The sequence below is a fragment of the Coturnix japonica genome, chromosome 3 (assembly GCF_001577835.2).
Source record: "Coturnix japonica isolate 7356 chromosome 3, Coturnix japonica 2.1, whole genome shotgun sequence".
Taxonomy (NCBI): domain Eukaryota; kingdom Metazoa; phylum Chordata; class Aves; order Galliformes; family Phasianidae; genus Coturnix; species Coturnix japonica.
Window position 1 is genome coordinate 83448348 of NC_029518.1, and position 27211 is coordinate 83475558.

Genomic DNA, 27211 nt, shown 5'->3' on the forward strand with positions numbered 1-27211 from the left:
GCAAAAGAAGAAAGATGACTACATCCTCCCCTCACTTAAATTACATGAGCAAACAAGTCAGAGAATAGCTCTAGCAGAACTCAGTGAATACAGCCCAGCAAAGATTACTACTAATAGTTCTCAACAGAACTCTGCCTTCATGGTTACAAGGTTGAGGTTTTGATGAAGTCCATGTTAAGGACAAAATCTGCCTTCTACAATGATGGCAAATCTTATGCAAAAGACTGGCGACCCAATCTATTTAAGTTTTATCTCTTCTTGAACTTGAATTCCAAAGACAAGAAGTTCAATCAAGACCAAAAAAAAAAAAAAAAAAAAGAGGATGATGCAATCTCTTTTGTTTCAAGTAAACACAAGAAATGGAAAGACAATCATATCAAAGGCTTACAGTCTACACTGCATGGAAAATAATAATAAAAATAATATTACCTCCTTCTAATCCATCTTCTCTGCCTCTACTGACTGTGTGCCTTTATTAGCACCTTGAGTCCAGCAGTTATGAAGAAGTTTGTCTAAGCACGGGGACTCCCTCACAGCACTGCTCTCCCCGAACTGGTGCTGGTAGAACATGTCAGCACTTGCTCACTTGGATGATATCAAGACAGATAAGACAGATGTTTTTGCAAGGGCTAATACAAATACCTATTTATAATCCCATCCAACGGCTTAGCCTTTTTTTGGATATCAAAGCATTCTGTGCCTTTGAGGATCACCATTTGACACCACTGTGTCCAAAATCCCACAGGTTGCTGAATCAGGTTATCTCATGCCTTGCACCAACAGTAATAAGCAGAACAGTGCTAAAGTATCTAAAAAGAGAAACTTAAAAGTTGGGCTTTTGGTGTTTTCCCACCACCACCAAGAGAACAGCAAGGATTTCAATATGTGACTTGATGATCCTTAGGAAAGGATTCTTTGAGCATTTTCCTTCCTTAGCCCCAGCATCCCTGTCAATTTTACTCTTACATTTTTAAAAGCAACTATCGCTAAATAAAATCAGCAATTGACTCTGGCAAACATTTAGTACAGCAGATCTCCAGTGAATTAAGCACTATATATTGGCCATAGCATATTTTAATTTCATTCTTTTTTATATAGTATTGTCCATCCAGTCTAACCCCATCTCTTACTATATTTCGCTAAGTCAACTGAATTCTTTTACCATCGTTTTTTTTAAATCTGAATACCTATTTCAGCAGTAGTAAATCTTGTTTCACAGTAGAAAGGCTCATTTTGAAAACCTAAGGTGAGATCAGTGATCTTGTGAGGAGTTCACGGCATCAACAGTGAGTACATGTCTCGCTCCAATTTAGAAGTGAGGCAAGGTTCTTTTGGAATGTTATTCCCGGCGTGAGATTAAGAAGAAAAACATTCAAATGTTGATCCGACCATTTTATTAGAAATAATAGACAGCTGAGTGGATGGGGAAGGGAGAGCAGCGAATACCAAAATTAGGGTGATGGGGATGGGAAAGTGGGCAATAGAAATGTAGGAAAAAGGGCAAGAATTGCGTGAAAGCAGGGAATAGTAACCACCTGGATGCAGCAGCGTCCCGTTGCATGTTATTTCGTTGGTCTGAGGCGAAAGAGGCGTAGGGGAGAGCAGCAGTAGAGTGGCAGGCCAAAAGCAGCAGATCAGTGGAAAGGAGCAGCGGAGTCTCATGGAGTAGCGAGGTCTCATGAAGCAGAGCCTCAAGCAGTGTTTTGAGCAGCAAGCCCAGGAGAGTCCGTTGGCAGCAGCAGGACGACAATTGAGGAATCTGAGGCCAGAAACCTAGAAGTTCTTCAGCATGCAGGCATCTTCTTCAGCATGCAGGTGTTCACGTAGTGAGGCATCCAATGTCAGAAAACATCCTTGTTTCCATAGTGAGGCATTTGATATCAGAAAACCTAATTTTGTGGTTTGTCCATGCCCTTTTTATCCTACTTCTTTCCAGCCATTGAGATATTCCTGGAAGCTTCGGTCTGAGTCATGTGAGTACCTTAGTGATTGCCATCTTCCTTGAGATAAGCCCACACAAAAGACCACTTTAGGGCCGTTCATCTGCATTTTATCTCTCTCTTGTTGCCCCTGGACTTGTCCATCTCTTACCCTCAGACAAAGGATTTCTCATCCCCTGCCCAGGGCTTGTCCTTCTGAGTGTCTCAGACAAAGGAAGTACTGGAACCGTGGTCAGGACTTGCCTGAACTTGTCCATTTCAGCAAACTTTTGAGGCAATATGTAAAAAGCATGGCCTCTTACAGTACAAAAATTTGCCTCCTCAGCCTGAACTCCCTGGTTCAGAAGCTGTGCTTGCAAGAAGCACGGTCCTCAGTGTGTCAGGGATATGCTCTGTGCTCCTGCAGCCTGCTGGTTCTGCAAAGGAGAGCTCTCAGTGCTGCACAAAAAAACTGTCAAGGACTGAAACTGAGCATGGTTCCATCTGATAACACTCCACTTTTTGAAATGTAATTTATTCCACAAAAGGCATGTTGGTTACCCTTAGAAGCAGCAGGCTACTCTTTGCCAGCTAGGCCCATAGAAAACCATGCCGTACAAGCAAGTTCAAAAGAATCCCATCCAAAGGAAATTCTGATTTTCTGTATTAGCTAATAATGAGTCTACTTCTGCATTTTAAGATTTTCGCACATCTGAAGCATTTTAAACATTATTAAGCACCTACTACTCCCTTATGAGCTAAGTGTTATGAGCAGCAGTGCACTAAGTGCTGGCACATACCACCCCACCCATGGTTCAGGAAAATGACTGAAGACCAAAGTAACAGCCCTCAAAGCTAGAAGATAAGTCTTCAGTCAAAAGGAAATAGATACATTACTGTATGCATGATCAAATGCATAATACCTGTCACTAGAATAATTTGGACACATATTAATAAAATGGATGTCCTACAGAAGTGGAGGCTTATGTGAGTGCATCTGTTTATTGTGTCTTCTTATTATTCCAGTTTCCATAGAAACTGAAAAGAGTTAGGAAATTTCAGCACTGGGCAATGAATTCTAACGATCTTTTTAAAAGAATCATTTTAACATATATTTAGTGTACACAGAAGGCATCAGTAAGATTTATATTCAGGTGTATGAAGCATGGATCAGTAGTCCTAATGCAGAGGAGCTCATGACTGTACAGGATTTCTAAGTCTTTATAGCAATAAGAGAAAGATCATTTAACATACATTAATAACAGTCCACATCATGCTTGTTCTACCTCTTTAGGTTTTTCAATTTCCTACTGTAGTCTCCAATTGCCCTACAAACAAGTGCAGTAGCAATCAGTACTGAAGCATTTTCAAATATGCTTTCCTTTCCCTTCAGCTTATATGATATCTTACCCCTTACATTTATAATCACCTACAGTTTAACCATGATGTAATTTCTTATGCCTTGTGGGCTGATTCCTGTGACTCACAATTTCCAAATATATTTGTGAAGGTGGTTCATGAATTGAAGTTCTGTCAGCTGAAGCCTCCAGCATTGTTCTGCCTATGTTCAGTATGGAGGCTCCTGGCTCCCAAGAAGTTTTAATAGCACAGTACAGAGGATCAGTCCTCAGTTTACAAAGGACACTCGAGAAGCCATTGTATAATGTAACACAGCCTGCAAATGCCCCCATGGCTTTTTGTCATGCCATCATTACTCCTTGGTAAGTTTAAACTTCCTAAATATACCACTGAAAATCTTCAGTGATTCATCCCCAGGGTTTGCTGTCAGATGCGAACAATTATGAGCCACACTTCTCATCTTTTCTCCCTGCTGCCCTCTTCCCTATTGCTTCTTCCTTGATTTGAAGCCACGTACAAGTAACACGTGGGGGACACCTGGGGGACTCTTGTTCTTTGCTTGTTCACAGCAGCTTCATCAACTACAAATTCACATTTCCTCACTTAAGCAGTTATCTGCTGAAGTCTAGCAAACTAATATATATAAATATAATCAACATCACCTACAAGTGTCAATGTGTACCCAGACTTGAAGAATTACTTTCACAGAGGTATACTGAGATGCCACTTTCCTCTATGGTGAAATGCCTTCACCTTCTCCTCCTCTGCCACTTCTCTGCCCCAGTGACCCTTGCCACATGGAAGATAAGCTTAACAGAATGCTTTTGCCTGTTCCTGAGCACTTCACCTGCTTTTCCCTTCAGCTCAGAAGCATTCCTCCCCTTGGCTGGCAGTTTGGGAGAGATCCTCAGGAGGTATGGCCAGTGTCTGATCCAATGCAGAGTCACATCAAGACGCCTAAAATATGCACGTTGAAACATTCTCCATGTTTTAATCTCAAGGGCAGAGGCTGCAGTGCTGCCACCGGTGATATACTTCTACAATAACCACCACTAACAGCTTTAGGGATCATAGGCATTACTGGTGCAGAAACATTTGATATTTCCCATCATGACAGAAAGGAGACAAGTGGTTAAATTACTGCCTGTTGTACACAATTGTAGACATTAGCAGCTGTTATTTATAGTGCCTATTATGTTATACTATCTCAAAAGACAGGAGAACCACGTCATGCAGCATTACTACAAATAAAACCATTCTAGCTTAGAATAACCTTTTTAAGCACAGAGAATATCACTGTAGTTTATCTTTAAATGGAAAGCATGAATGGCTCAGATGTTTTCAAAACAAAATGTATGTTTTAGTACTCCCACCCCATCGGATAATACAAGAAGAAGTAAGGAGGACCGGAAAAATTGTGCATTAATAAAGTCAGAGATCTGGAGGAAGTGCATCAGTGCATGCAGGGTGTCTTTTTCTGGAAAGCACATAACTGGAAGATAAGACAGCTCTCATGTTTTTGTCGTGGAGAGGCTTATATGCTACAGCTTTTTAAGCCTGTTATTTAATCCTGGGGAGTTAAATACAAGTCCTAAGCATGTGGCAGACTGCTCCAAATAGAGCAGCATGCCTTAGAGAACACAAGGATCGCTCAGGCGTCTTGTGAAAATAAAAGTTACCTAACACTGAGCATCTCAGCGGATTCAATTCCCCATATCCTCCCCATCTTCTAGTAAAAATGGGGGTAGAAGACAGGACAAAAAAGCAAACATGAGTTTCTTGGTGATTTTTGGAGGTAGTTGTGAGCTCAATCTCTCATTTTTTTACAACTTTTTTTGTTGTTGTTTATTTTGCAAGAAAAAATCTATGTCAATATCTATTATTCTCATGTCTCTTGGAAAAAGAAACAAACAAGCAAACAAAAAACAACTCTTTAACTTCAGAATCATGAAGATTTTATTACACAAATAATGGAGATTATGATAGAAATGAAGTGACTGCGGACAAAGACTGTGACAGTCACTTGCAGTGCTGCTTCCATCACATTTCCTCCACTCAGAACCGGGACATTTCCCAGGTTACAAAAGGAAGCATTTTAACTCCTAAATCTACTTGTATGACTGAATTGTAATTCAAAGGGAGAAAAAAGGAATATAATCAACATGATAAGAAGCTGTCAGCAAATAAAAACATGTTTATTACTTCTATGCTTTGCGCAACTGAATGATTTACATGAACCAGTCATGAGATCTCTTCTTCTTGCAGAGCTGTCTCACCATGGCTGGAATGAGACAAGACAGTACTGAAACAGGTAACAGAGATAACCCTGTGTAGGCACTGAGGCCCTTCAGAAGGTGAGGGGGTGGTTTCTTATGGCCTGCAATCAAAGCCAGATCCTCTAATGGGAATGAAATCCCAGTGTGGTCTACTGCATATATATGAAAGCAATGAATCCAAGACTCCTCCGGTATTACAGCCAGATTCTTCTGAGACCTTTATGAATTCCCTGTGCTCCTCACCATTAATTGGTAGTTGTTCTACAAAACAGTACTAACATTTTAGCTTCTTCAGAGACACATTTTGCCTTACAGAATGAGTAAAAATTTCTGTCTTTTGATTTCTCTGCTGAATTACATGCTCTTTACCTCTACCCACACACTGCGCACTGTGTTGGTAAAGTCATACATTTTGGCAGTGGACTTCAAAACTTTATTCCTCTGCAGGAGAATGCCCGTGCATTGTACACTCACATACACACCCCCTCAGTCCACGTGATTTATATACTGCCTGGGCAACCATTTCACAAATAGATGGAAGCACTTAAAAATAAAAATCTCAACTCCTGGCATACAGATATCAGTCATTCCACATACTGCCTTCATTTAGCAATGCTAAGCCGCATTACTAACATGACTGGTTATCAGGGCTGCATGCAGATTCTGCTGCTCATGCTGTATGTTTATTATCTCTTCCTTTGGTAACTGAGCTGTACACATTGAGAGTGCTTTACAAAACATCTCAAAAATAATGGTCAAGTAAGCTTTCTTGTAAGAGATGCTGTTTTCTGGAGAGAATTTCCTTCCTACACACCTTCAGCCAGCAAAGCTCTTCTGATGCTAGACAAAGACAATGCAAACACATATGCCCACTCACATTTCTGTCTCTAGAAGTATGCTTTACTGACTTAGAGTCCCTTCTTCAGCCCCTGCTCGCCCACACACATCCCTGTCAAGGCACATGAGGCTGAGATCGTTGTCAAATTGGTATTCAAGAGCTCGTGGTTTAAATTTAGTCCCCAGAGCAGAAGGGTTAGTCAGTCTTGCCTGTTGAGGAAGCTCATTTAACTAATCTTGGAATATTTCATACAGTAGCCAAATATCAGTGAACTCTCTTGCTCAGTTTTGGTTTAGAGATGACACAGTTCTGGGTGAAACACAACCACAACTTCCCATCAGGAGAGGGATGGAAGGAGGAACTGGGCATAGTGGAGAATGCTGAAATCCAAAAACAACTCGCAACCAACTAGGATACAGAGCAAAGACTGAAGTACGGGAGCCATGTGCTAAAGCCACACAGTCGGTTTCACTAGCAAAATGGTATAGAGATCTGCACCAGCTGGAGTCTTCAAACAGTTCCACCCTCACATATATCCAGAACATCCTGACCTAATCAATTATTGTTTATGGAACAACAAATCCTAATTAACTCTACACCAAGAGGTACTGAAAATATTGAAGTACTGAAGATATTAAAGAATTTGAAGTACTGAAGATGTTGAAGGTGGACTTCCTACTGACCTTGAGATAATAGTTCTGTCCACCTTTGAAATTTGCATCTACCCCAAACTGCATGTAATTCTGCAATGGCACAGAGACTAGATTTTAGTGGATTAAACTAGATAGTCCTAAGTAGAGCCAAATCAAATAAGACAAGGCAGACTCCTGGCTGGCTTGAGACTACAAGTGTGTCATTCTGTATTCTGGCTAGACATCTAACAATACTAAGAAATCCAAACCAACCCACAGGATAGAAACTAAAATTAAAAGATGATTTCTTACACAGCTCTCTGGTTCTATCTTTACTTCACTGCAAATTATCTCTATTGAAAAGCTGACAGCTTTGGTCAGTTCCTTGTCATCTGGATTCTGAATCGCTGAGAGAAATTGAAAAAAAAACACAGTGGCCCCTTATGGCCACGTTTCATGTGCTGCTGATCTGTACATATCAGAAAAGCTAGAAGAAAACACTGACTCGGGACCAAAGTCCAGGTAATAGACTCATATTGATCTTGTTGGGTGGCTGACAGGAAGAGAAGCACAGAATGGCTCGGGTTGAAAGGGACCTCAAGGATCACGGATCTCCAACTCCCCCAGCACAGGCAGGGCCACCAGCCTCCACACTTAATCCTAGACCAGGCTGCCCAGGGCCCCATCCAACCTGGCCTTCAACAATTCCAGGGATGGGGAATCCACAACCTCTCTGGACAGCCTGTTCCAGCATCTCACCACTCTCAGATTAAATAAATTAAAGAAAGAATCCATAAAGACACAGGTGAAACCCAGCCCGCTCAGGAATATTACAATAAAAATGTTTAGTATCTTTACTCAAACCTTCTGCTCAGACAAGTCAATCAGGTCTTCTGGAAGAAGAAAGGACAGAGACAGAATGTAATATGAAAGTTTATTCAGTGTAAAAATTGAATATTATACATAGTTTCATAGTTTCATAGTTTCATAGTTTCGTGCGGGTTGGAAGGGACCTTGGAGATCATCGAGTCCAACCCCCGGGATTCGAGCTTCTGTGTAGCAGAGCGGCACTTCTACCACTTGAGCCACAGGGGGGATTACATTAGCTAATAAGTGATCACATCATATTTAGAGAACTGCTACACTCTGTTAACTTTCCTAAACAAATCCAGGTGGGGATGAAAGCACTCACTGAAATAAACGTTACATTTAAAACATGTCAGTTTCAGATGTATGGTAATGTAATACATATGGAAGAGAAGAAGAGTGGAATTTGTTAACCTAGACAATAGAATCTAAAGGGAGATAAGACAGGATAAACAATCTTCAGATATAGAAAGGGTATCTGGAAGGAGCTGAGAAACTGAAGGCACCCATCATACAAACAAGTTAATAAACTCAAGCTGCAGCAAGGAAGATTCAGGTGAATCAAATGTGAAAAGGAAAAGTTTCATTGGTAGGACCAGAGAAGCTGAATAAAGAGTCTGGTCAGGCTATACAGAACTAATGTGCATAAAGCAGAATCAGATGTGCATAAAGCAGATCCTCCCTCGGCACAGCAGAAGGCTAAGTACCTCCCGTTCCTGCTTCTCTGCTGGCATGACAGACTGCTGATGGCAGAATAAGAAACACAGCCCAAGGACCCCAGACCTATTCTTCCCAAGGAATGGCCAACACAGAACAGGGGCAATAGTTCAGCCCAGAGGGCAAGGGCAGAAGAGTGGATATAAGGGCTGCGCACAATAACCGGGATGCTCACCTCACCACACAGCCACCTACACAGCTTCTGTTCTGCAGCCCTGACTTTGTTGAGTAGTAAGTAGCCTAGGGGGACAGAGACTGGAGGGCAGGCATCTCTCAGGAGATTTGAGAACTCCAAATTATGTTCTGAATACATCTGAGGATATCCTCGTTTCACACTCGGAGTGGAGCATTTAAATTAGATTTTCTCTGGCCAGGATGTTTTCTTCCCTTAGGTTCATTCTCTAATTAATTACTGTCAGTATTGTCATCACATGAGCCACAATTGACAAGAACTTCTGTCACAGTTTATCACCCCTGCCACTGGATATCACTTCACATCCTTTCATCCGTTTATCCTTGCAGTCCAATTCATTTCTCCCTTCTTCATCCTATGCTGGTGATCCCATATACCTCTTCAGAGTTATGGCAATAGGTATTGCTCACCACAGCTCTAAGTGACAGCAATTCATTTATTTATTCTTTTGCAAAAGTTACCATCACATGACTGTCCAACTAAAGGCAAAACAACCTTGATGGCAAGGTATGAGATATTCCGGATTAAGTAGAAGATTAGGAAAATACTTATTCTTGCTTTATTTTCACCCCTCTAATTCCTATTTCCATGGAAACAGGGCTGGAAAGTACCAGCAGGCAGCCTGCAGCTGAACATCTGAATGAGAGCGCTTGTGTTGAACTCAGCAAGCAGACAGCAGGTGAAACCTGCAGGAGCTGCCTAAAAATCTATAGCCACATTTTCAAAGTAAAAGGATGACCTCAAGTTAGGAAAGGACTTCTAAGAAGGATTACATACAACCCTAGCAAATATTCTCTCATTGCAACAGCTGATAATCTTATTTCATCTTCTGAAAAAGGCAGGGATAAGACTTCTTCATCTCAACCGCACCAGGCAAAAATCCATCACAATTAAATGTATTTTAAAATGTTCAGGTGGAATGACATATTAGCAAAAAACAATAACTTATTTTTGTAACGGAACTGCCAGACTGTCAGACACTGTTCTGTAATTACTCCCATGAAATCAAACCAGCCGATGCCGGTCCATATAGATGCATTTTATATATTAAAAGCAAACAAACCAACAAATAAAACCTCACCAACCCTAGAAGTTAGCAATACATTTGCAAGCTGTAAGTCATATAAATCACCAAAACTTGCCTTTTAAAATCTACTAAGGCAACCCAGGTGTAGACATCATTAAGGAAAATTAAAAAAACAATGTTAACTTCCTCATGCAATTTAGTAAAGTTTCATGCAATATTTCTTTTTAATACCATCGTAGATTTTTCTCCTGTTCAATATTTGTTTTTCAAGCAACAGAAAGAAAAGCAAACAAAGGAAGGATGAAACATTACTGTCTTGCACTATACTTTACCCAAACAACAGATTGGTTATTATTAAACTCCTGCCTTTGTATCTAAAGCAATTACCAGTTTCTCAAGCAGATATTATTCATTCCTTGCAGAGAACAGAACACTGGTCCCACTTTGTGTCAATGTAATTTCAGCCAATGCAATGGACAAAACAAAATGATTATAATAAAGGATGTAATGTCTCGCGCAAGTTCAATATCAGCACACAAGAGCTGACCTGAAAATGGATGATGAAGAAACTTGAGACAGTATAAATCTCTCTCTCTTTTTTTTTTCTTTCTTTCTTTTTTTTTTCTTTTTTTTTTTTTTAAGGGTGTTATTTAAAGGCTAACAGAGCTATTTATCAGAATCAAGTAAGCCTGATAGGTGTGTGAATCTGCTTTATTGTGCCTATGTTCTCCTTCACCATCAGAAAGGAAATGCAAGCTTAAAGCATCAGAGAACAAATCAACACCAGAAGCTGTTAGTGGCTATTGATTCGTTGCTTTCTCTGGGATCTTCACTGCAAAACTGAGCCCAAACTTAGAGTCCACAATATATTAAACTCACAGCTCTGATGAAAAAGAATAGTACAGAAGCTTCTTGTGAAATTTTCTTTCATCATAGGAAACTAATGATTGTGTATCAAGAGCAAAACTGTGGTAGACAATGCAAACACTCATCAGCATCTCTGCAGAATGAGAATGTCCATTTAGCATCTACCGCAATGGTAAAAACTGCACAGAGAAACTCTGTTAATGATTCCCACTTTTAACTCATCTGTTGTTCTACACCAAGTATACTTGTACCCATCTCAAAGATGATTTACAGTGCTAGATCGCAATGCTGGTAGCCCTGGCACAAGAAGAAACTGAACTCCAAACTCAGTGATCTAGTCTGAAACTGCTTAAACACAGCATACACAAAAGCAAAAGCTTTCACATTCATTTCCCCTTTTTATTATGTGAAAGCATCTATAGCTAAACAGCCCACGTGTATTGTACAAAGGTCTATATTTCAAGGACTAGAAATAAAAAACAAAACTAAAAAGCACAAATTTTATTTAAAAATCCCCATCAGCAAACACCTACTGAATCCTCTATTTCATAGAAGTTCCATCCCTCATCTTTTGTTTGTTTGTTTCTGTTTATTTGCTTGTTTTGGAATGCCAAGATTTTTCATACTTAAAGGCTACCTTTCTATTGTTATTTCAGGGTTATAATGTGTAACATTCACATGGTGTGAACATCTCTCTAAGCCATCACTATAAGTGAAAACCTCACTAAGGAGGAAGGAGGAGCATCCTTAGCATCTGTTTGAGATTTACAGAAGTGACCGTGCAGTTACAAGAGAAATCACTGACTTAGCTGAGGAGTTCCAGTAGGCTGGGGATGGAAATATTTATAAAGGGAATTACATCTGCCTGCATACATGCACAAAGGCTGGTGGGCATACATCAAAAAGGGTGGCTTATTTTTCCCAGCTGGAGCTTGAAATAGAGGGGGGAAATAATTCAAGGAAATGAGGAAGCTGCTCCCTGCACAGTCATTAGTATCTTCACACTTTTTCTCCTTATGATCTTGTTAGTAACACCTGTACAGAGCATGTAACTGCTCCTTTTCCAATTAACTTTATACCTGCTAATGTACCCCAGTTGTTGCTGGCTCATTAACTTATGGGAGATGGAAAGAAACCAAGAAGGGACATCAGTAAAGTCTTCAGGATGCTTATCGCAATCAAGAAAGATGTACAGAATGAAGGTATCTGATCTGGGATCTTTTGCCTCTTGGTGCATGGAGTATGTGGCAAATACAGGTTCTGGATTCCAGCTAACACGATAATAAACATACATTATGCCAATGCATGCTATATAAATTTTTAGCTTAGTAATAAAAATATGAGTAAGAGAAAGCCACATATAAATTAACACTTCAGAAATTAAACATCATTACCTATTAGAAAACCTTAATGCAAGCACCTAACTCAGAGTCTGAGATTTTGTAGCTACTTTAGCTATTTGAAAACCTAAACCTTCCATGCTTGAAACACCTAAACCTGTTAAATATCATGTCTTTTTCCAAAATGGCATTGCTTCTTAGCAGCTGAATTAGTTCTATATCTTCCTTTTTGAAAGGTTCAGCAAGGAATGTTTTCATAGCTAAGTTGTAAGAACAGAAAATAAAAGTCTGCAGCAGAAGTATTATCACACTAGCAGAATGTGATGCATGTTCAAATGTACTTTATGTGTACAGCTCTACTCTCCAGTTTACAAATACACAGTACTGACACTGAGAGAGTAAGTGTTGGCACTTCAGCAGTGCAGGAAGAGTCATCAAGGTATGAAATTTTCCAAGGTATGGTTTATTCAAGGCCTCTAATTCAAAGACTGGTTAAAAGGTATTCCCAAGACTCAAGGCTGGGTAAGCTGGGAACAGCAGCTAGGTGAGCAAGGCTGTGTCACAGGCCCCATCATTCCCAAGCGAATGATGCTGCTCCCTGCCCAGTCATTAGTATCTTCACACTTTTTCTCCTTATGATCTTGTTAGTAACACCTGTACAGAGAATGTAACTGCTTTCTTCCAATTAACTTTATACCTGCTAATATACCCCAGTTGTTGCTGGCTACTTCTTTCTCTGTATTGTAGCTCCCCAATAGCTTCTGTGTTAAGACTGGGAAAGAGCTTGGTTGTAGTGGGAGTCTTCAAGTCCTAAATTAAGACTCCTAAGCTGGAGTGGATGTGAACAAGTGGAAAAACTACTAATGCTGCTGTCTTTTACCCATCCCATTTCCCACAACATTTGAGTAGCCCTCAGAGGTTTTAGTTCCTCTCCTACAGCCATCGTACACTTCACATCTTTTGCCCTGTCTCCATTTTATTAGGCACAACACTCTAGTCTGCATGCTCCTCAATTCTTCTGAACAGTAGCAACTGAACACAGAGATCTGAAGCATGTAGTCAGGCCATTTCTCCTGCCTCAATTAATGAGAGAAGAGTTGTGCAGGATTATATACAATGTAAAAGTCTGAATTCAAATAGTACACTCCAAATTTACACAAATTTAATGACTGCCTTCTTAATGTGCATTTATGGATTCCAACATAATCAAACAAGAAAATGGTTTATCTATGTTTAATCAACTCCATCAACCAAATTCAGCTTCCCTGCAATGTAAATGCACTCCTATAAAGTGGCTGCAAGCTACTCCTGCCTCCATCAAGTATAGACATGTAGAAGATGAAGACAGGAAGAAGCAAAGAAAGGACAGACAACTCTACTTATTTACTGTGGGCTACACAAGAAAAGCTGAGCGGTGTGGGATTCTAACTGTGCATTTCCTTTCAGAGCTGCAGAGAACGAGTGCCCCTGCAGAGTGGAAAGCCACAGCTCCATCCATCCTGGGAGCACAGCTCCTCTCGCTGAACACAGGCTGACAAAGCCTACTAACACAAAATCCTGGAGAGCGAGCTTGCAGATGACACAATGGGCATCTCTTCACCTCTGTTTAACCATTATCTTTTTTGCTGGGATCCAGAAACTGCATCCAAAACCTGCTAGAAATTCAGTCATTCCTCCTGTCTAGGAATGAACTGAAATATCCCCACATCTATTCTGAATTTTTCTTCTCCTGCTTCCTGCCAAGGATTTAAATACCATTAATGGAGGAAACAGCAAAAGTGGATCACAGCAACTATTTACTTTGCACCTGCTGGCAACTTCCAACTGTACAGTAGGTAAGCACAAAAGTACTTCAGCAGTCACAAAGAAGCAATAGAAGTGACATCTGTTTTCATACCCAAGTCCGCTTGAGTTGTCTTATATTCTAACCCTGCTACACATACAATTTACAGCTTTATGCCTTTGTGAATCAAGAGGACCAGATTTCAGATTCCAGTATTAAACCTCTTATCTCAACAGAATGGCAATTTCATAATTAACAACAGACAACTCAGAAATCCACACAAATACCTTTATAAGAGAGACCTGATAGCGATCTCTAAAAAAGCAGTAGCTCCAGAAAGCTAACAGAAAACAAAATCTTCAAATGGAGCCAGATAATTTAAACAAAGAATCCAAGCCATCACCTCCTAGAGTAGACTTTGGTGACTGTATTTAGCAAACGAGACTTATCCAATGTGTGTTTGTATTTCTCCAAACCATAATCCAATATTAAGTCATCATGGAAAAAGTTTACCTGTGTTCCGGTCAGGTAAAATACAGCAATGCTTCTGCAGTATGCCAGGCAGAACCTGTGGCAAAAAAAGAAACAGACATCAATATATGTATATTTGTAACATTGCATGAAGAAGAGCTAGTGATTGTTGGAGTGCATATGTAATCGAGCTCTGTGCTTTCATTGTGAATGCAGTTTAACTATTGCACAATACAAACCTGAGCCCCTCTCATTAGGAATCACACACTGAGAAGAATCTTATATGATAAGCTGCTTACTACTGCCCATAAAGGTAGTGTTACCCTCTCCCAGAGACTGCAATATTGAAAAATTGAGTAAAATAATACAAACACATAAGTAAATGTGCTCAACTTAGAAAGACAACGTTATCAGCCAGTGCCACTCCTATAATTGACTTTATACTGATTTTAGCCCCTGGGGCTGGGAGGTCCAGTTTGTTATAAAACACTGAACACCAAACTCCAGAGCACAGTGCTTCACTTCTCAGATGCCTATTTCCTGCAAGTAACAGCAAGCTCTTGAAGCTTGAATAGGAAGCTCAACTGAATGGAGACAGACAAAGCGCTATGCTTGTAGTTCATTATGACCACCATACTGAGATGCCTATGAGAAAGCCTACAGGAGCTTCCAGCCACCACAGATCCTTTCTTTGGGTGGAGCAGATCCATCCATCTTCACAGATTTACACACTGAAGTCACCTGTTGTGATGCAGCTTTGGTGCTCCTGCCAGCAGCAAGCTTGAAGCATACAAGACCTAATTTCAATCTGACTTTTAAATCTGTAATTAACACCTTCTACAATGTTAACAGCATCTGTAAAACTGTAGCTTAAACCTTAATGTCTTTTCCTTTGCTATTTCAGAGACAAATCCAATTAAAATCTATGCTCTAAGATGTCCTCTATAAATTTTCCCTTGGGGGTCAACACGTGCCCTTTCAAGTCTGAAAATCTCAAAAGACAAATTAGTATCTACAAACAGGAGACCAAACAACCTCAGTGTCAAAATGCCAGCCCTCTAACCAATGCAAACAACTTAGGTGCCATTACAGCTCAGGTTAAGTTTCAGAAATTCAGGAAGGAGAGCACTTTATAACCTAGAGATATTTTTATTCATCATGAAGCACCACTGAAGCCATGTTCTGCAGTGGAGATTGCTCTGTGAGAAGCAGTTCAAACACCCAGGAGAAGCCAGAGCAAGAGCACTGCCTGGAGCCACCAGTCCTCACTTTATTGTGGTGGTGCATGCAGGGAGGGCACAAGGCAGACCACTTTCTTCTCATCTGGGAACACAAGGGTGCAGCACTCTACTGAAACAAGCACATCTGAAAGGTGCTTACAGTGAGAGTGGGGTTGGTCTCTTCTCACTGGTGGCAGGTGACAGAACAAGGGTAAATGACCTCAAGCTGTGTCAGAGTAATTTTAGCTTGGATATCAGGAAACATTTCTTTACTGAAAGGATGCTTAAGCACTGGAATAGGCTCCCCAGGGAGGTGGCTGAGTCACCGTCCCTGGATGTGTTTAAAAACCTTTTGGATGAGGTGTTCAGGGACATGATTTAGCAGAAGGGCTGTTAGAGGTAGGGTAGTATGATTAGATTGTGGTTGGACTCAATGATCTTTAAGGTCTTTTCCAACCTGAGCGATTCTATGATTCTACTTAAGGGAATATAGTATGACTTGAACCAAAGTATTAGCTTCTCTTACTCACATTTAGACAGCAGGAAGCATGTCTTTTAAGAAGAATCAGTCACATGAAAAACAACATCCTGAAAACTACATTCATCATTTTCTGGTGTTTCTCGAATTTTAAAAAGAAAAACTCCAGTGGTACTTAGGAGTATATCGTAATACTTCCAAACTATAGCATTTTCATTTTGGCCATGGATATAAATAACAGTATGGCCTTACAAGCACTGAAAGCATAAAAATTAGAAGCAGAGAACAAAGAAATCTGAAAATGAGCAGAGACAGTCTTTCAAAGCAGTGTAACACAAAGACTGAATCTTGAAAACACCCTGTCTTACTCAGACATAAAATAACACTTAGTTACTAGTGAATTTGTCACATTTTCTTCCACACGTTCATGAACCATGGAAAATCATTATGAATTTATTATGAGCACCCAGTTAATCAAATTAAGGCTGAAACTGTACAGAAGAGACAGAAAAGAAAAACTAAAAAAAGCAGGTCTGGAGTAGCAAGGCAATTTCCTTGGGAAAAGAAACACCCTGGAACACAATTTTTACATTCCTGGTAGACCTGATACAGATAAGAGAACAGTCACACTGAAAGGCACAAGCTGGAAAAATATTTGCTTGTCCCTTTCCTCTGCTCTCTTAAATGTGAAGTAGGCAGCTGGCGTGGAAGAGGCTAAAACAAGTGCTGCCTTCTTTCTCTCCAGCCCTTAGCATGTTTACCCTGTACAAAGACAGTTTCTGACTGGTAGGAGTTTGATATCAACCTCCCACGTACTTATCTACAGTATACAGATTTTTACACTGTACCCATCTCCATGGTACCCAAAGAGCCTCTTCACACCGCTCTCCTCCCACATCTCCCCACTCTGTTCCTCTCCTCCCTAAGGAAAATGACACAAGCATTCCTCAGCAAAATTGTCACCTTTCCCTCTCTACATCTTTCCTTTCCCCTGCTGCTTGCCTATCATTCACTGGAAAGTTATGATTTCTTTCTTATGCCTTAAAATATCTTTATGTCTCAGAGTTTCTTTTTTTTTTTTTTTTTTTTTCCCTTTAATTTCACAGTAAAACACTATATTGATTGATTGACTGATCTAGTGCTTCATGATCCCTAAATGGATTTAAGTTGAAAGAGGGTAGATTTAGGTTGGATGTTACGGGGAAGTTCTTTACTAATAGAGTGGTTAGGCCCTGGAACAGGCTGCCCAGGGAGGTTGTGGATGCCCCGTCCTTGGAGGTGTTCAAGGCCAGGTTGGATGGGGCAACCTGATCTAGTAAACATGGAAGTTTGGTGGCCCTGCCAGGCAGGGGGTTGGAACTTCATGATTCTTGAGGTCCCTTCCAACTCAGGTCATTCTGTGATTCTGTGTGATTCTGTGATTTCTGCTAAAGTAGTCAAAATATGAGAGCAACAGGAGATCCTCACATGCAAAAAATCAACACCAAACCAAAACAATATAGGGAATAAAAGACTTGAACGTTTTGTTTTGTTTTGTTTTTGTTTTCTCTTGAGGAAGTGAGAGGTATCCATTACATTAAGCCAAAGATTTAACCTTCGTTTTTTGGTTTTTTTTTAAGCTCCCAGCTGGGCGCTAAGGCACTGAAACACTAAATTAAAGCTGGAACAGAAATAGAATAAGTAACACAGCAGGAAGTAGGTCCTTAAAGTCAAGGCACTTCCCCAGCATTAGCCAAATTAGCTCTGATCCAGTCCATGGAGTACTGTTACGTGACCACATGTGGCCAGAGCACAAACTCAGAACACAGTGTCAGTGCAATGTTTCCTCAGAATTCAAAGAAAACTTCTAACTGATGCCAACTGATATCAGTCAGGACACAATTGTTTCACCTTTGTTTCACTAAAGCTTGCTGTGCTTATATATATTTATAAACATATATACACATATACATGTGAACATATGTGAACTTGGAGTGGGTCCAGAGGAGAACCACTAAGATGATCAGAGGGCTGGAGCACCTATCCTATGAAAAAAGGTTGAGGGAACTGGGTTTGTTTAGCTTGGAGGAAAGAAGACTCCAGAGAGACCTCATTGAGGCCTTCCAGGACCTGGAGCATATAAACAGGAGGGGGAACGGCTGCTTACAAGAGTGGACAGTGATAGGACAAGGGGGAATGGTTTTAAACTGAGACAGGGGAGGTTTAGCTTAGATATCAGGAAGAAGTTTTTCACTCAGAGGGTGCTGACGCACTAGAACAGGTTGCCCATGGATGTTGTGGATGCTCCATCCCTGCAGGCATTCAAGGCCAGGCTGGATGTGGCTCTGGGCAGCCTGGTCAGGTGGTTCGTGTCCCTGCACATAGCAGGGGGGATTGAAACTAGATGGTCACTGTAGTCCTTTCCAATCCAGGCCATTCTATGATTCTATGATTTTTGTCATAATTAATGTTTAAATTTTTAGTTGCTCTAAATATATACTACAGATATACAGAAAGCTCAGAGCAGCAGAGGGTAATAACATATCTTTACATCACATTTTTATATAAATGCCTATTCCGTTTCACACACACAAAAAAAGACATTTGAATTCTCTGCATGTTCAGCATGTAATATCTGTTAGAGTGGTTTAACAAGGACTAGAATTAATTCTCATAAAATCTTTTCAAGTTTAGAAAGTGCTAACCTCTAACACAATTTCAAAAACTTACAGGGAAGCCAAAAGAAGTCAAGTAAAATAATTCTACTATGGAAAAAATGCACCTGTGAAATTGATACCTACTGACTTAAAAGGATCTGCTGAATGACTGTTCAGACCTCTGTGGTTTTGAATGATAAAGATGCTCTGACTGCTTTATACTCTACTTACAATTATACTGTTAAAATAGTGATAGGAAAGTGAGCTGGATACTGTTTTCTCCTGTCTATTCACGTTTGTTTACTCAACCTAAGTCCACTGCTGAAAAGTAAGGCAATTGAAGTCAAATAATTCCCAGGCCCAGAATTACTGAATACCCAAATCAGGAGTCAGAGTAAAATTCAAGGCAGAATTTAACAAGGATTTCTACTGTGCTTTAAAGTTGTCAGAAAGGAAGAACTTCAGCTTGATTTTACAGTTCCAGACTGTGTTGGGATTTTGCTTCTCATCTGCTTTCTACCTCCTAGAAATCCAATGATCCTAAATATTGCATGCGCAGAATATCACCTTTTGGCTGTGCCAACCACAAACCCTGGTGTTCACATGCAACCCCTGCCAATAATTGTCTCTGAGATAAATCCCTGTCTTCCAAAGCCTTCCTGCCCCAGAAAAGAAATGAAACATTTTGGTTGCAAGAATTTTGCAATATTCAAAATATGTGTCAAATATGTCTGGGGCAGATACATATAAGGTTACAGAATTATTGAGAAAGCTTTTTTCTTTGACCTTTACTCATCCACTGATGAAAAGAAATCGTCCTTAGGCAGAGTCATCCCATAAAGTGCACCTTGCATCTGCTGTGAAAGAAATACGGTAGTGAAGAGAAAAGAGGTTAGATATCTTGATGTGAATCAGTAGGTGAGTTCCTGGCTTTTTGTCTTCTGAATGCTCTGCCACTTCTGTTCAAAAGGCAGGCACCTCCCAGGCACTGCTGTCTGCACTGCTCCATGCTAAGCACTGCTGCTTTCCACAGACCACAAAAATTGTGCAGAAGGAATTTTGATGGCTTTCACTTTAACAATTCTGTTCATTATATATCTGTATTTACTTTCCCTTATATTCGTCTCAGCGTTTTTATTTTAGGCTGCTGTGTGGTACAGATCATCATAAGTGAAAGGTTTATTACTACAGCATTACCCTGTTTCTTCATTCACAGCAGTCAGGTACAGTTTGCATTAATTTCAACCTACAAGAAGTTAAATCTGCACATCATTCTCACCAGCATCACTGTATTTTGTTTTACTTTTTAAAGGATATCTAGTGATTGTATTGACAAATACCTGATATACTTTCAGCTCCTAGAAGTACTCAGAAGCAAGATTACCTCTGGCTACTTTCTGAGTCTCACATGAGGCTCAATTGCATCAACAGTAGGAAGTTACTCATCAAACCAGCCCTGAAACATCTGAACTTTGAAGAGAGCAGCAGGACCAGAGGGACCGCCAGCCCTTCCAGCTCCTGTCCAACCTTACATATGTGCTGTGCCAGAGCAACACCAGACTCATTCATAACAGCAAAGTCCATTCAAGAGCTCGCTGTTCACATAACAAATATCAATACTTATCAGTTCTCACTGTCTCCAGCACTGCTGAAAGCAGAGGAGCTTCGTAATGCCTTTCAATCATTGCTTGCAGGCTGTCAGCCCCTCTGCCACCCCCAACCCCCCTGAACAACCTTTTGCCATGGCTTCAAACGAGCAGCACCCAGCAGGAAGGCTGACTTGTCAGTTCATTTCATTGGATTCTGATGAGCTGTCCCAGGCCTGTCCAATTATGTTTCTTCAAGACTTCATTAGACTGCTATTGTCCGATATCCAATTTCACATATTCACAGCTGAACTTTCACACTAATTTAATGTCAAAACAGGAGTTGCTAATGATTCATCTGCTTTGTGAGGTGTTTTTTTTTTAGTAAGAGTATTCTCTTACTACCCTGTACCTTCAGTCACCATTCCCATTGAGACAACATGAACATAAATAAAACATGTTTGTTGAAAGGATGAGCTTTAATGAAATAAAGATAAACTGTGTTCACAGCTTATCAAATACTTTCATATTGTATAAATTTATTTATCATACCATATCAAATGAATATTGCCTCATTTCAATTCTGAATACAAGGAAACATTAAATAAAGGAAGATACATCTCAGAATGATTCTGAAAACATTACAATAGCCATAATAATGAGTTTTCTTTCAGACTGCATTGCATCTCCAAAAAAATAAAAAGAAGAATTTCCATAGTTAAAGGAAGTATTGGCATCAACAAATGAAGCAATGTTACTGCAGCAAAATTTGCAACTAAAAGCGACAGGCATTTAAGTAATGTGGAACCCACTGAATGCATCATCTATTTTGTACATCTGAGTCAAAACTGAATAAGGGAAGGCAACCCTACAAGGAAAGTTATACTTTTATGAGGACTTCAGACAGAACAGTTCAACTCCTTTTTCCCTTTTTTATCCCTTTTCTGAAGTCACCATGGGAAGTGAACAGAAACACTGGTCTGATCATCTTGCTCTGAAGTGGTCCAATGTAGTACTTTAAGAATGGCTTTTCCATATGAGATGCCATAGGAAAATAACAGTCACAAGCCCTATTTCTTTCTGACTTCGTCTTCAGTATTTAGACTCTTTGAGAACATTACATCAGCAACAACAAAACCTCCTTTACACCTTTGACTTGTCAGAAGAATATACTATTTACTGACTGAACAAGACCCTGCTGTGGTGACCCATGCACTTGTGATATCTAGGTCCAACTATTGTAATTGATTGTACTTAATAAAAAATAACAGATACTTAAGATGCCTCAAACTAAATTCAGCATTATAAACACAGGTTCACTGGAAACATATCAGTTTAGTTTTGAAATAACTAAAATAAAAAAGTCTAGAAGAAATGATGTCAAAGTGTTCTGAATCTACGAGATGATGATGTCTCCAAATAAACACCACAAAACTGCTGGAAGCAAAAGACCAGGACAGAACCAATGACATTTCAACTTTCCTTCAAATGATGTATTTCTAAGGAACTCATTGATGTATCAGATGCACAGTCATTGCACTACACAAAAAAGTTCACTTGCCACTGGACATGAGAAATGGATCTGCGTGTAAACTAGAAATCACAAATACTTCTTCTGTCTGTTGCTACATAAGCAGCAGGAGCTCCTCCTACCTAATGGCAATACCTACATGTGAAAAACCTTACTCTCTGGTGTCTCCTGCAGTTTGCAGGTCAGAAATAACTGTAGCAGACAAGTAATGCTCCAAAGGTTGGTCATGGTTCTCCACCGAGACTCTGCAAGTCTCATCCTGTGCTGAAGGAGAAAGGGACAGAGACCACCCCTGTTAAGAGATGGACAGAAGCCCCCACATGGATGGAGGGCAGCATCTAGTCACTCACAAGGGCTGTAAGGTGCCTGAGCTAGACTCACAGGTAACAGAAAGTTAGGAATAGGTAGTAACAGTTGGATATTCCCTTTTGTGGAGACAAAGACACTTCTCTGCTGTCTCAGAAGTTTGCTGCTTGCCTGGAGCCCAGATCCTGGGTGCCTTACAGCAACTGTAGATATTCACCCAAGTCCCTCAGCTGCATCTTTAAGCTGCACATCCAGGTAGAATGAGGAAGGCATCACTTAAATCACCTGAATATGGTAGGCTTGTAGAGATGGGTGGGTTAAATCCAAGGACAGTGACTGTGAGTCCTTCTACTATCTTCTACTATCTCTGGAAGGTGGCAGTATTCTCATGGTAACATCCGCAGGAAGACTAGAGAAAGCCAAAGAGGGATCTAATTGCAGTGAAAATATGTGAGGTCAGAACCAGACAGTCCTCACAGGCACACAGTGAAGGGATACAAAGCAATTCTTGCAAGAAAACTGTCCAGATACTGTGACAAAGAAAATTGCAGAGAGGCTGTGGAGAATTCATACTTGAAGATTTTCATATCTGAGATGGGGTTGAGAAACCTGCCCTAACTTTCAAAGTAGACCTGCATAGAGCAGAGGGTTGGAGTAGATGGCCTCTCGATGTCTCCCCCAACATAAATTAATCCACTGTTTAAATACATTACACTTACTGTACTTATGGAGTCAAATATTACACACTGAGAAATGCAACAGTCCCACCACCCTCCCTCAAATTTATTTTTAATAGACAAATGCAGCCTCTATTTCTATTAATGAATCTTACATTTGAATAATGACCACATTCATGTCTACATGCAAAAAACAAAACCCAAAAGCTTTATGGAAGTGTAGCAGTTCCAGGAATCAGCACAAGACAGTTATTCTCTCAGAAGTTACAAAGTAGTCACTCGTGGCTGCAATTGCTTAATTTATTTAAGAGTAAGCCATGGAGAGTGATTTGGTGCAAGAAGCCACATTTCAAAAGAAATCTTGACTCAGTTATTATTATATTATTATTGTTAATATTATATTAATAATATAATATAATATAATATATAATTATTATAATATATAATTTTAAAAATATAATTATAAATAAAATAATATATAATATTAATATAATATTATATAATGTTATTATTATATTTATTTATCTTTAAGCATTCTATCATGTTTTGAGCAAATAAAACATTCTGATGCTTTCAATGTATGTTTATTTGACCAGGAAAATATCCACATTTTCATTCTCCAAAATGCAAAAATAGTGATAATAATCACCTTTCTCCCCATTTTAATCTATTTAGATATAATGAGTGCAAGTACTTTGCAATGCCTAGACTGTGTGGTCTCCTAGTTAAGAGACTGTGGTGCAGGGGCATAGATAAGCAATAATACAGTGTGTGAAGAAGTGATGCTCTGAGGGAAAAGCCTTCCCCAGCATTATTCTTGTGGTGGTGGTGTCATGAGGCTCCCCAGACTGAAAAGGCAGCATAACTCGTGCAGATAAAAGTGAGCACAGAGCAAGGCTACACAAAAAATGATGTCTGCCTGGAGAATTTTAAACACTTTACAGAGAGGCCCTGGCTACCTGCCCGCACTCCTCTCATAATGAATTCAGCTGACGGGCTGCCAGCATGCACACAGCATGCACATGTGCTACAGAGAGCGCTGCTGCAGTCCCTGCCACAGAGATTTCTGGTCTCCCCAGTTATTTTTCCTGAGCAGAAATTCACAGCCCTCATCACAGGTCACCTTGGACCCTAAACACCAACCTGCCCTGTTCACAGGAGCTGGAGCAGAATCCCCATCTGACAAGACAGTGCCAAGTTGCAACAGTCTGCTACAGAAGTAGGAAGGGAAAAAAAAACTTCCTGATTCAAGAATACCCTGAAAATAGTGCTGTAGAATGTAGAAGTGACTGGTAATTGAGAAGAGGGCTGGATCTGGTGGTACCAATGTGGATGGTGCTTATTGTGTCTCACTGGGCAGTGGTGAAGCCCTGAAAAGTTCTGTCAGAAGAGAGGTGGGATGCTCTCCACACTTTCATCTTACTCACATGCTCCCGAACAAAGCCAGCCATGTCTTGGTCCCCTCAGGTTTTGTGAGAGGAAAGATGAGATGCTCTCCTGGTTTTCACCTCAACCACACACCGTGAAGCCAGCCATAACCTGGTCCCTCAGGTTTTTTGTCTGGGACAAAAGTAATACGTTTATACTGTGGCTTCCCACATGGACACGTTTTAATTAATATTATTCATGTAATAATAATAATCCATACAAGACAAACGCCAGTGAATCCTGAGTGTTATTTCTTTTTGCCACACTTAAACTGTATTTAAAGTTCACATGTGAAGCCCTGAGATCCTGAAGGCTTTGATATCTGTATTTCCACTGGAGAAGCCCATCCATTATACACATCCTTCCCTGCATCTTTGCTAGAAGAAAAATAACTTCATAAAAAAATGAAAGTTTATGTACTAGGAAGTTTTTGTACTAGGACTGAGCAACAGAACTCCCAATGGCTTGCTTTGTCCTGCTGTGTAGGAGTCACACATACAAAGAAATTTAGTTCAAGAATTACGAATGAAATGGGAGGATGTTTGAAGCATTAAAGTTACCTCTCTCTTAAAACAGAAAAGAAAAAGAAACATTTAAAGTGTTTATCTGCATTTATGACCCTCATACCAAAGACCTTTCAGTGTGAATTAGATACCCTGTGTCTCAGATGTGGCAGATCATGAACTAGCAAGGAAGTCTCCACAGATGTCTCCACAGAAAGGGTATTTTTGATGTTTATAAAGGTAAAAAGAGAGATAAAAAACCCATACAACAGTCTCACCTGGTCCTAATGATATTTGGTCCTCAGCAGGCAATGCTCCTCCACCACTGGAATGAGCTGATGGAACCTAGGGAATCCCCAAGAGCATCAACAGAGCTGGCAGTCATCAAAGATCTAACAGGATCTTAGAGACAGCCTCAACCTGCTTCACTTGGAGGAAGAGAGATGGAGGCACAATGTATCTACCGTCTGAGAGACAGAGCTGCAAGTTGAACAGCTGCCACACAGAGATGCTAGGCCCCTACATTTTCAAAGGCTGTCATGGTGAGTTATTCCTTCACAGATTCAGCTTCTGTGATGAACATTTTCTCCATTTCGCACAATTAACAAAATGCTACTCAGATCACAAAGAGCTCTGCAATTTAGCAGTCAGAGGACTTGCTAAAAAAAGTAATTTCCTGCCTCTTTGCTATGAGTCAATTAAGTGTTTTGTACAATGCAGAATTACGTTCACAGATCCCAGTGAAATGTCCCCAGTGATCCAGTACTGGAGTGGCAGAGAGCACTCTCCCAGTACAAGGACACCTGGCTCTGAACTGAGCAGGGGAGAATTTGGACCTCTCTCAGCTACGTACCAGAAGAGCATGTCAAGTACTTCCATAAAAATGAGCCATTACTCATTCCTTCAACTCTGTATGTTTTGTGGGTTTTATAAGGCTTGCAAAGGGTACTACCACTGCACTGTGTTTACTAAGTTTTCACAGCTAAACAATTTAAAAAAAAAAAAAAAAGCTATTTTTTTATGCCTTGAGAGCCTTATTTTCCATGAGAAATAAAGAGAAGAACTGGTGGAATGATAGGGCAACACTTTTTCAGTAGGTAAGTGAAGGAACAGAGCTTTCATATGTATGCTTTATGAAGTGTAAGCTAAAATAAACGTAGTTTTAAAGGAGTTATTTTTCCTGCTGACTTGGCTATCCAATGGAAAATAGGTTGTTTTCAGCCTGTTTATTTTTAATTCTTCCTTTCATGTTGCTTTCAAGGAAATATCATCTCACAGGAACAAAAGGTTAAAACAAGTAATGCTGAGCTATATAATCAGCCCGCTTGACAAGCCTGGTCTGCTAAAAACATTAAAGAATGAGCAACTGATTACCAGGCAAACCATCTCCACTGGCATATGCTCCTGTTTTAGCATTTTAATTATTCTCGTGGGTCATCCAGCCTTCAGATACTTTAGCACTGACATCACCTCATCCCTGGTAAACACCAGCATTCGTTATTTTCAAGAACTGAATTCTGCTTCTTCAAATCAGAATCTAGAATTAGCAATGAAGTTGCTTGAGCCTGTTCCAACAACCGTCCTGATGAAAAGAAAACGGAGCTCTGCCACTCACTTCTCTTATTGTTTATTCTAGCCAAAATGCCATTGAGTTACCCCAAACACTGTATCCATACCAGTCAATGTTTCTAAGTATAAACGGTCTGTTTACTTGCACAAGTAATTCTGAAAGACATTTCAGTAAATCATAGTGTACAACTGAAGTATTTGTGTGGCTTCTAAATGCATAACTAGCATTAAATGATTTAGTGGGAGCTATTGGTAATAGGTGAAAGGTTGAACTGGATGATCTTCTAAGTTTCTTCCAACCTTGGTGATTCTATGATTCTATGATTCTAAAAAATCTTTGCTGCACTCCAAGGTTGTAATGAAATGAAATAAAAGCAGAAGAAGCAAAATGATGCCCATGATCTTATGGGGAAATGTAGGTGTGTTTTTTTTTTCCCTACACTGAGTTACTGATGAAAAATGTTTGCAGAGCTCCCTCCTATTCACCTAAACAAAACAATAGAAAAAAATCTTACTCCCGCTTATTGAAGTTCATAGATGTGATGAAGACAAAAGAAAATAGCATGAATGCTGGTGTACTTGTCAGTGCTGGAATTTTCAGTCACGTGTATTGTGCACTTTTCATCCTGCGTAACATAGATTAAGTTGCACTGAGAAACAAACACTTGACATCCTTGGCAGGAAATCTGACCCTTAAAAGTATGGAAAATCAAAATCAGACTGCAGTTGCAGGTTTAACGACTGGCATCAGAGGTGAACAACTTTCTTTAAGGTGTTTGCACAATAATGTCAACGTAGAATAAGACTCACAAAAATTGATGTGTATCGGGAGGAGTGTGTATTTGCTCTCTGACTCTGTGCAGGGATGTCCTGTGGGAGCATGGGCACTCACTGCAGTTTATTATATTTTAGTGATTAATACGCACTCATGAGTCACTGAGTAGAGACACAATTCAGCATCTTCTCCATATTTAATCACATGCATAAC

The 27211-nt window shown here is 40.0% G+C and overlaps 1 protein-coding gene across 6 annotated transcripts in view; it reads right to left on the reverse strand.

Annotated features, from left to right (window-relative positions):
- The window catches only part of DLGAP2 (DLG associated protein 2), a 454289-nt gene that overhangs the window by 365031 nt on the left and 62047 nt on the right, over positions 1-27211 (reverse strand). For 5 of the 6 annotated variants that reach the window (XM_015859338.2, XM_015859329.1, XM_015859330.1 and 2 more), the window contains one exon: positions 14332-14386. In XM_015859338.2, the coding sequence (XP_015714824.1) occupies positions 14332-14386 (55 nt within the window). Of the gene's footprint in view, positions 1-14331; positions 14387-27211 lie in introns of those variants that run through there. The other variant, XM_015859332.2, reaches the window with a different exon arrangement.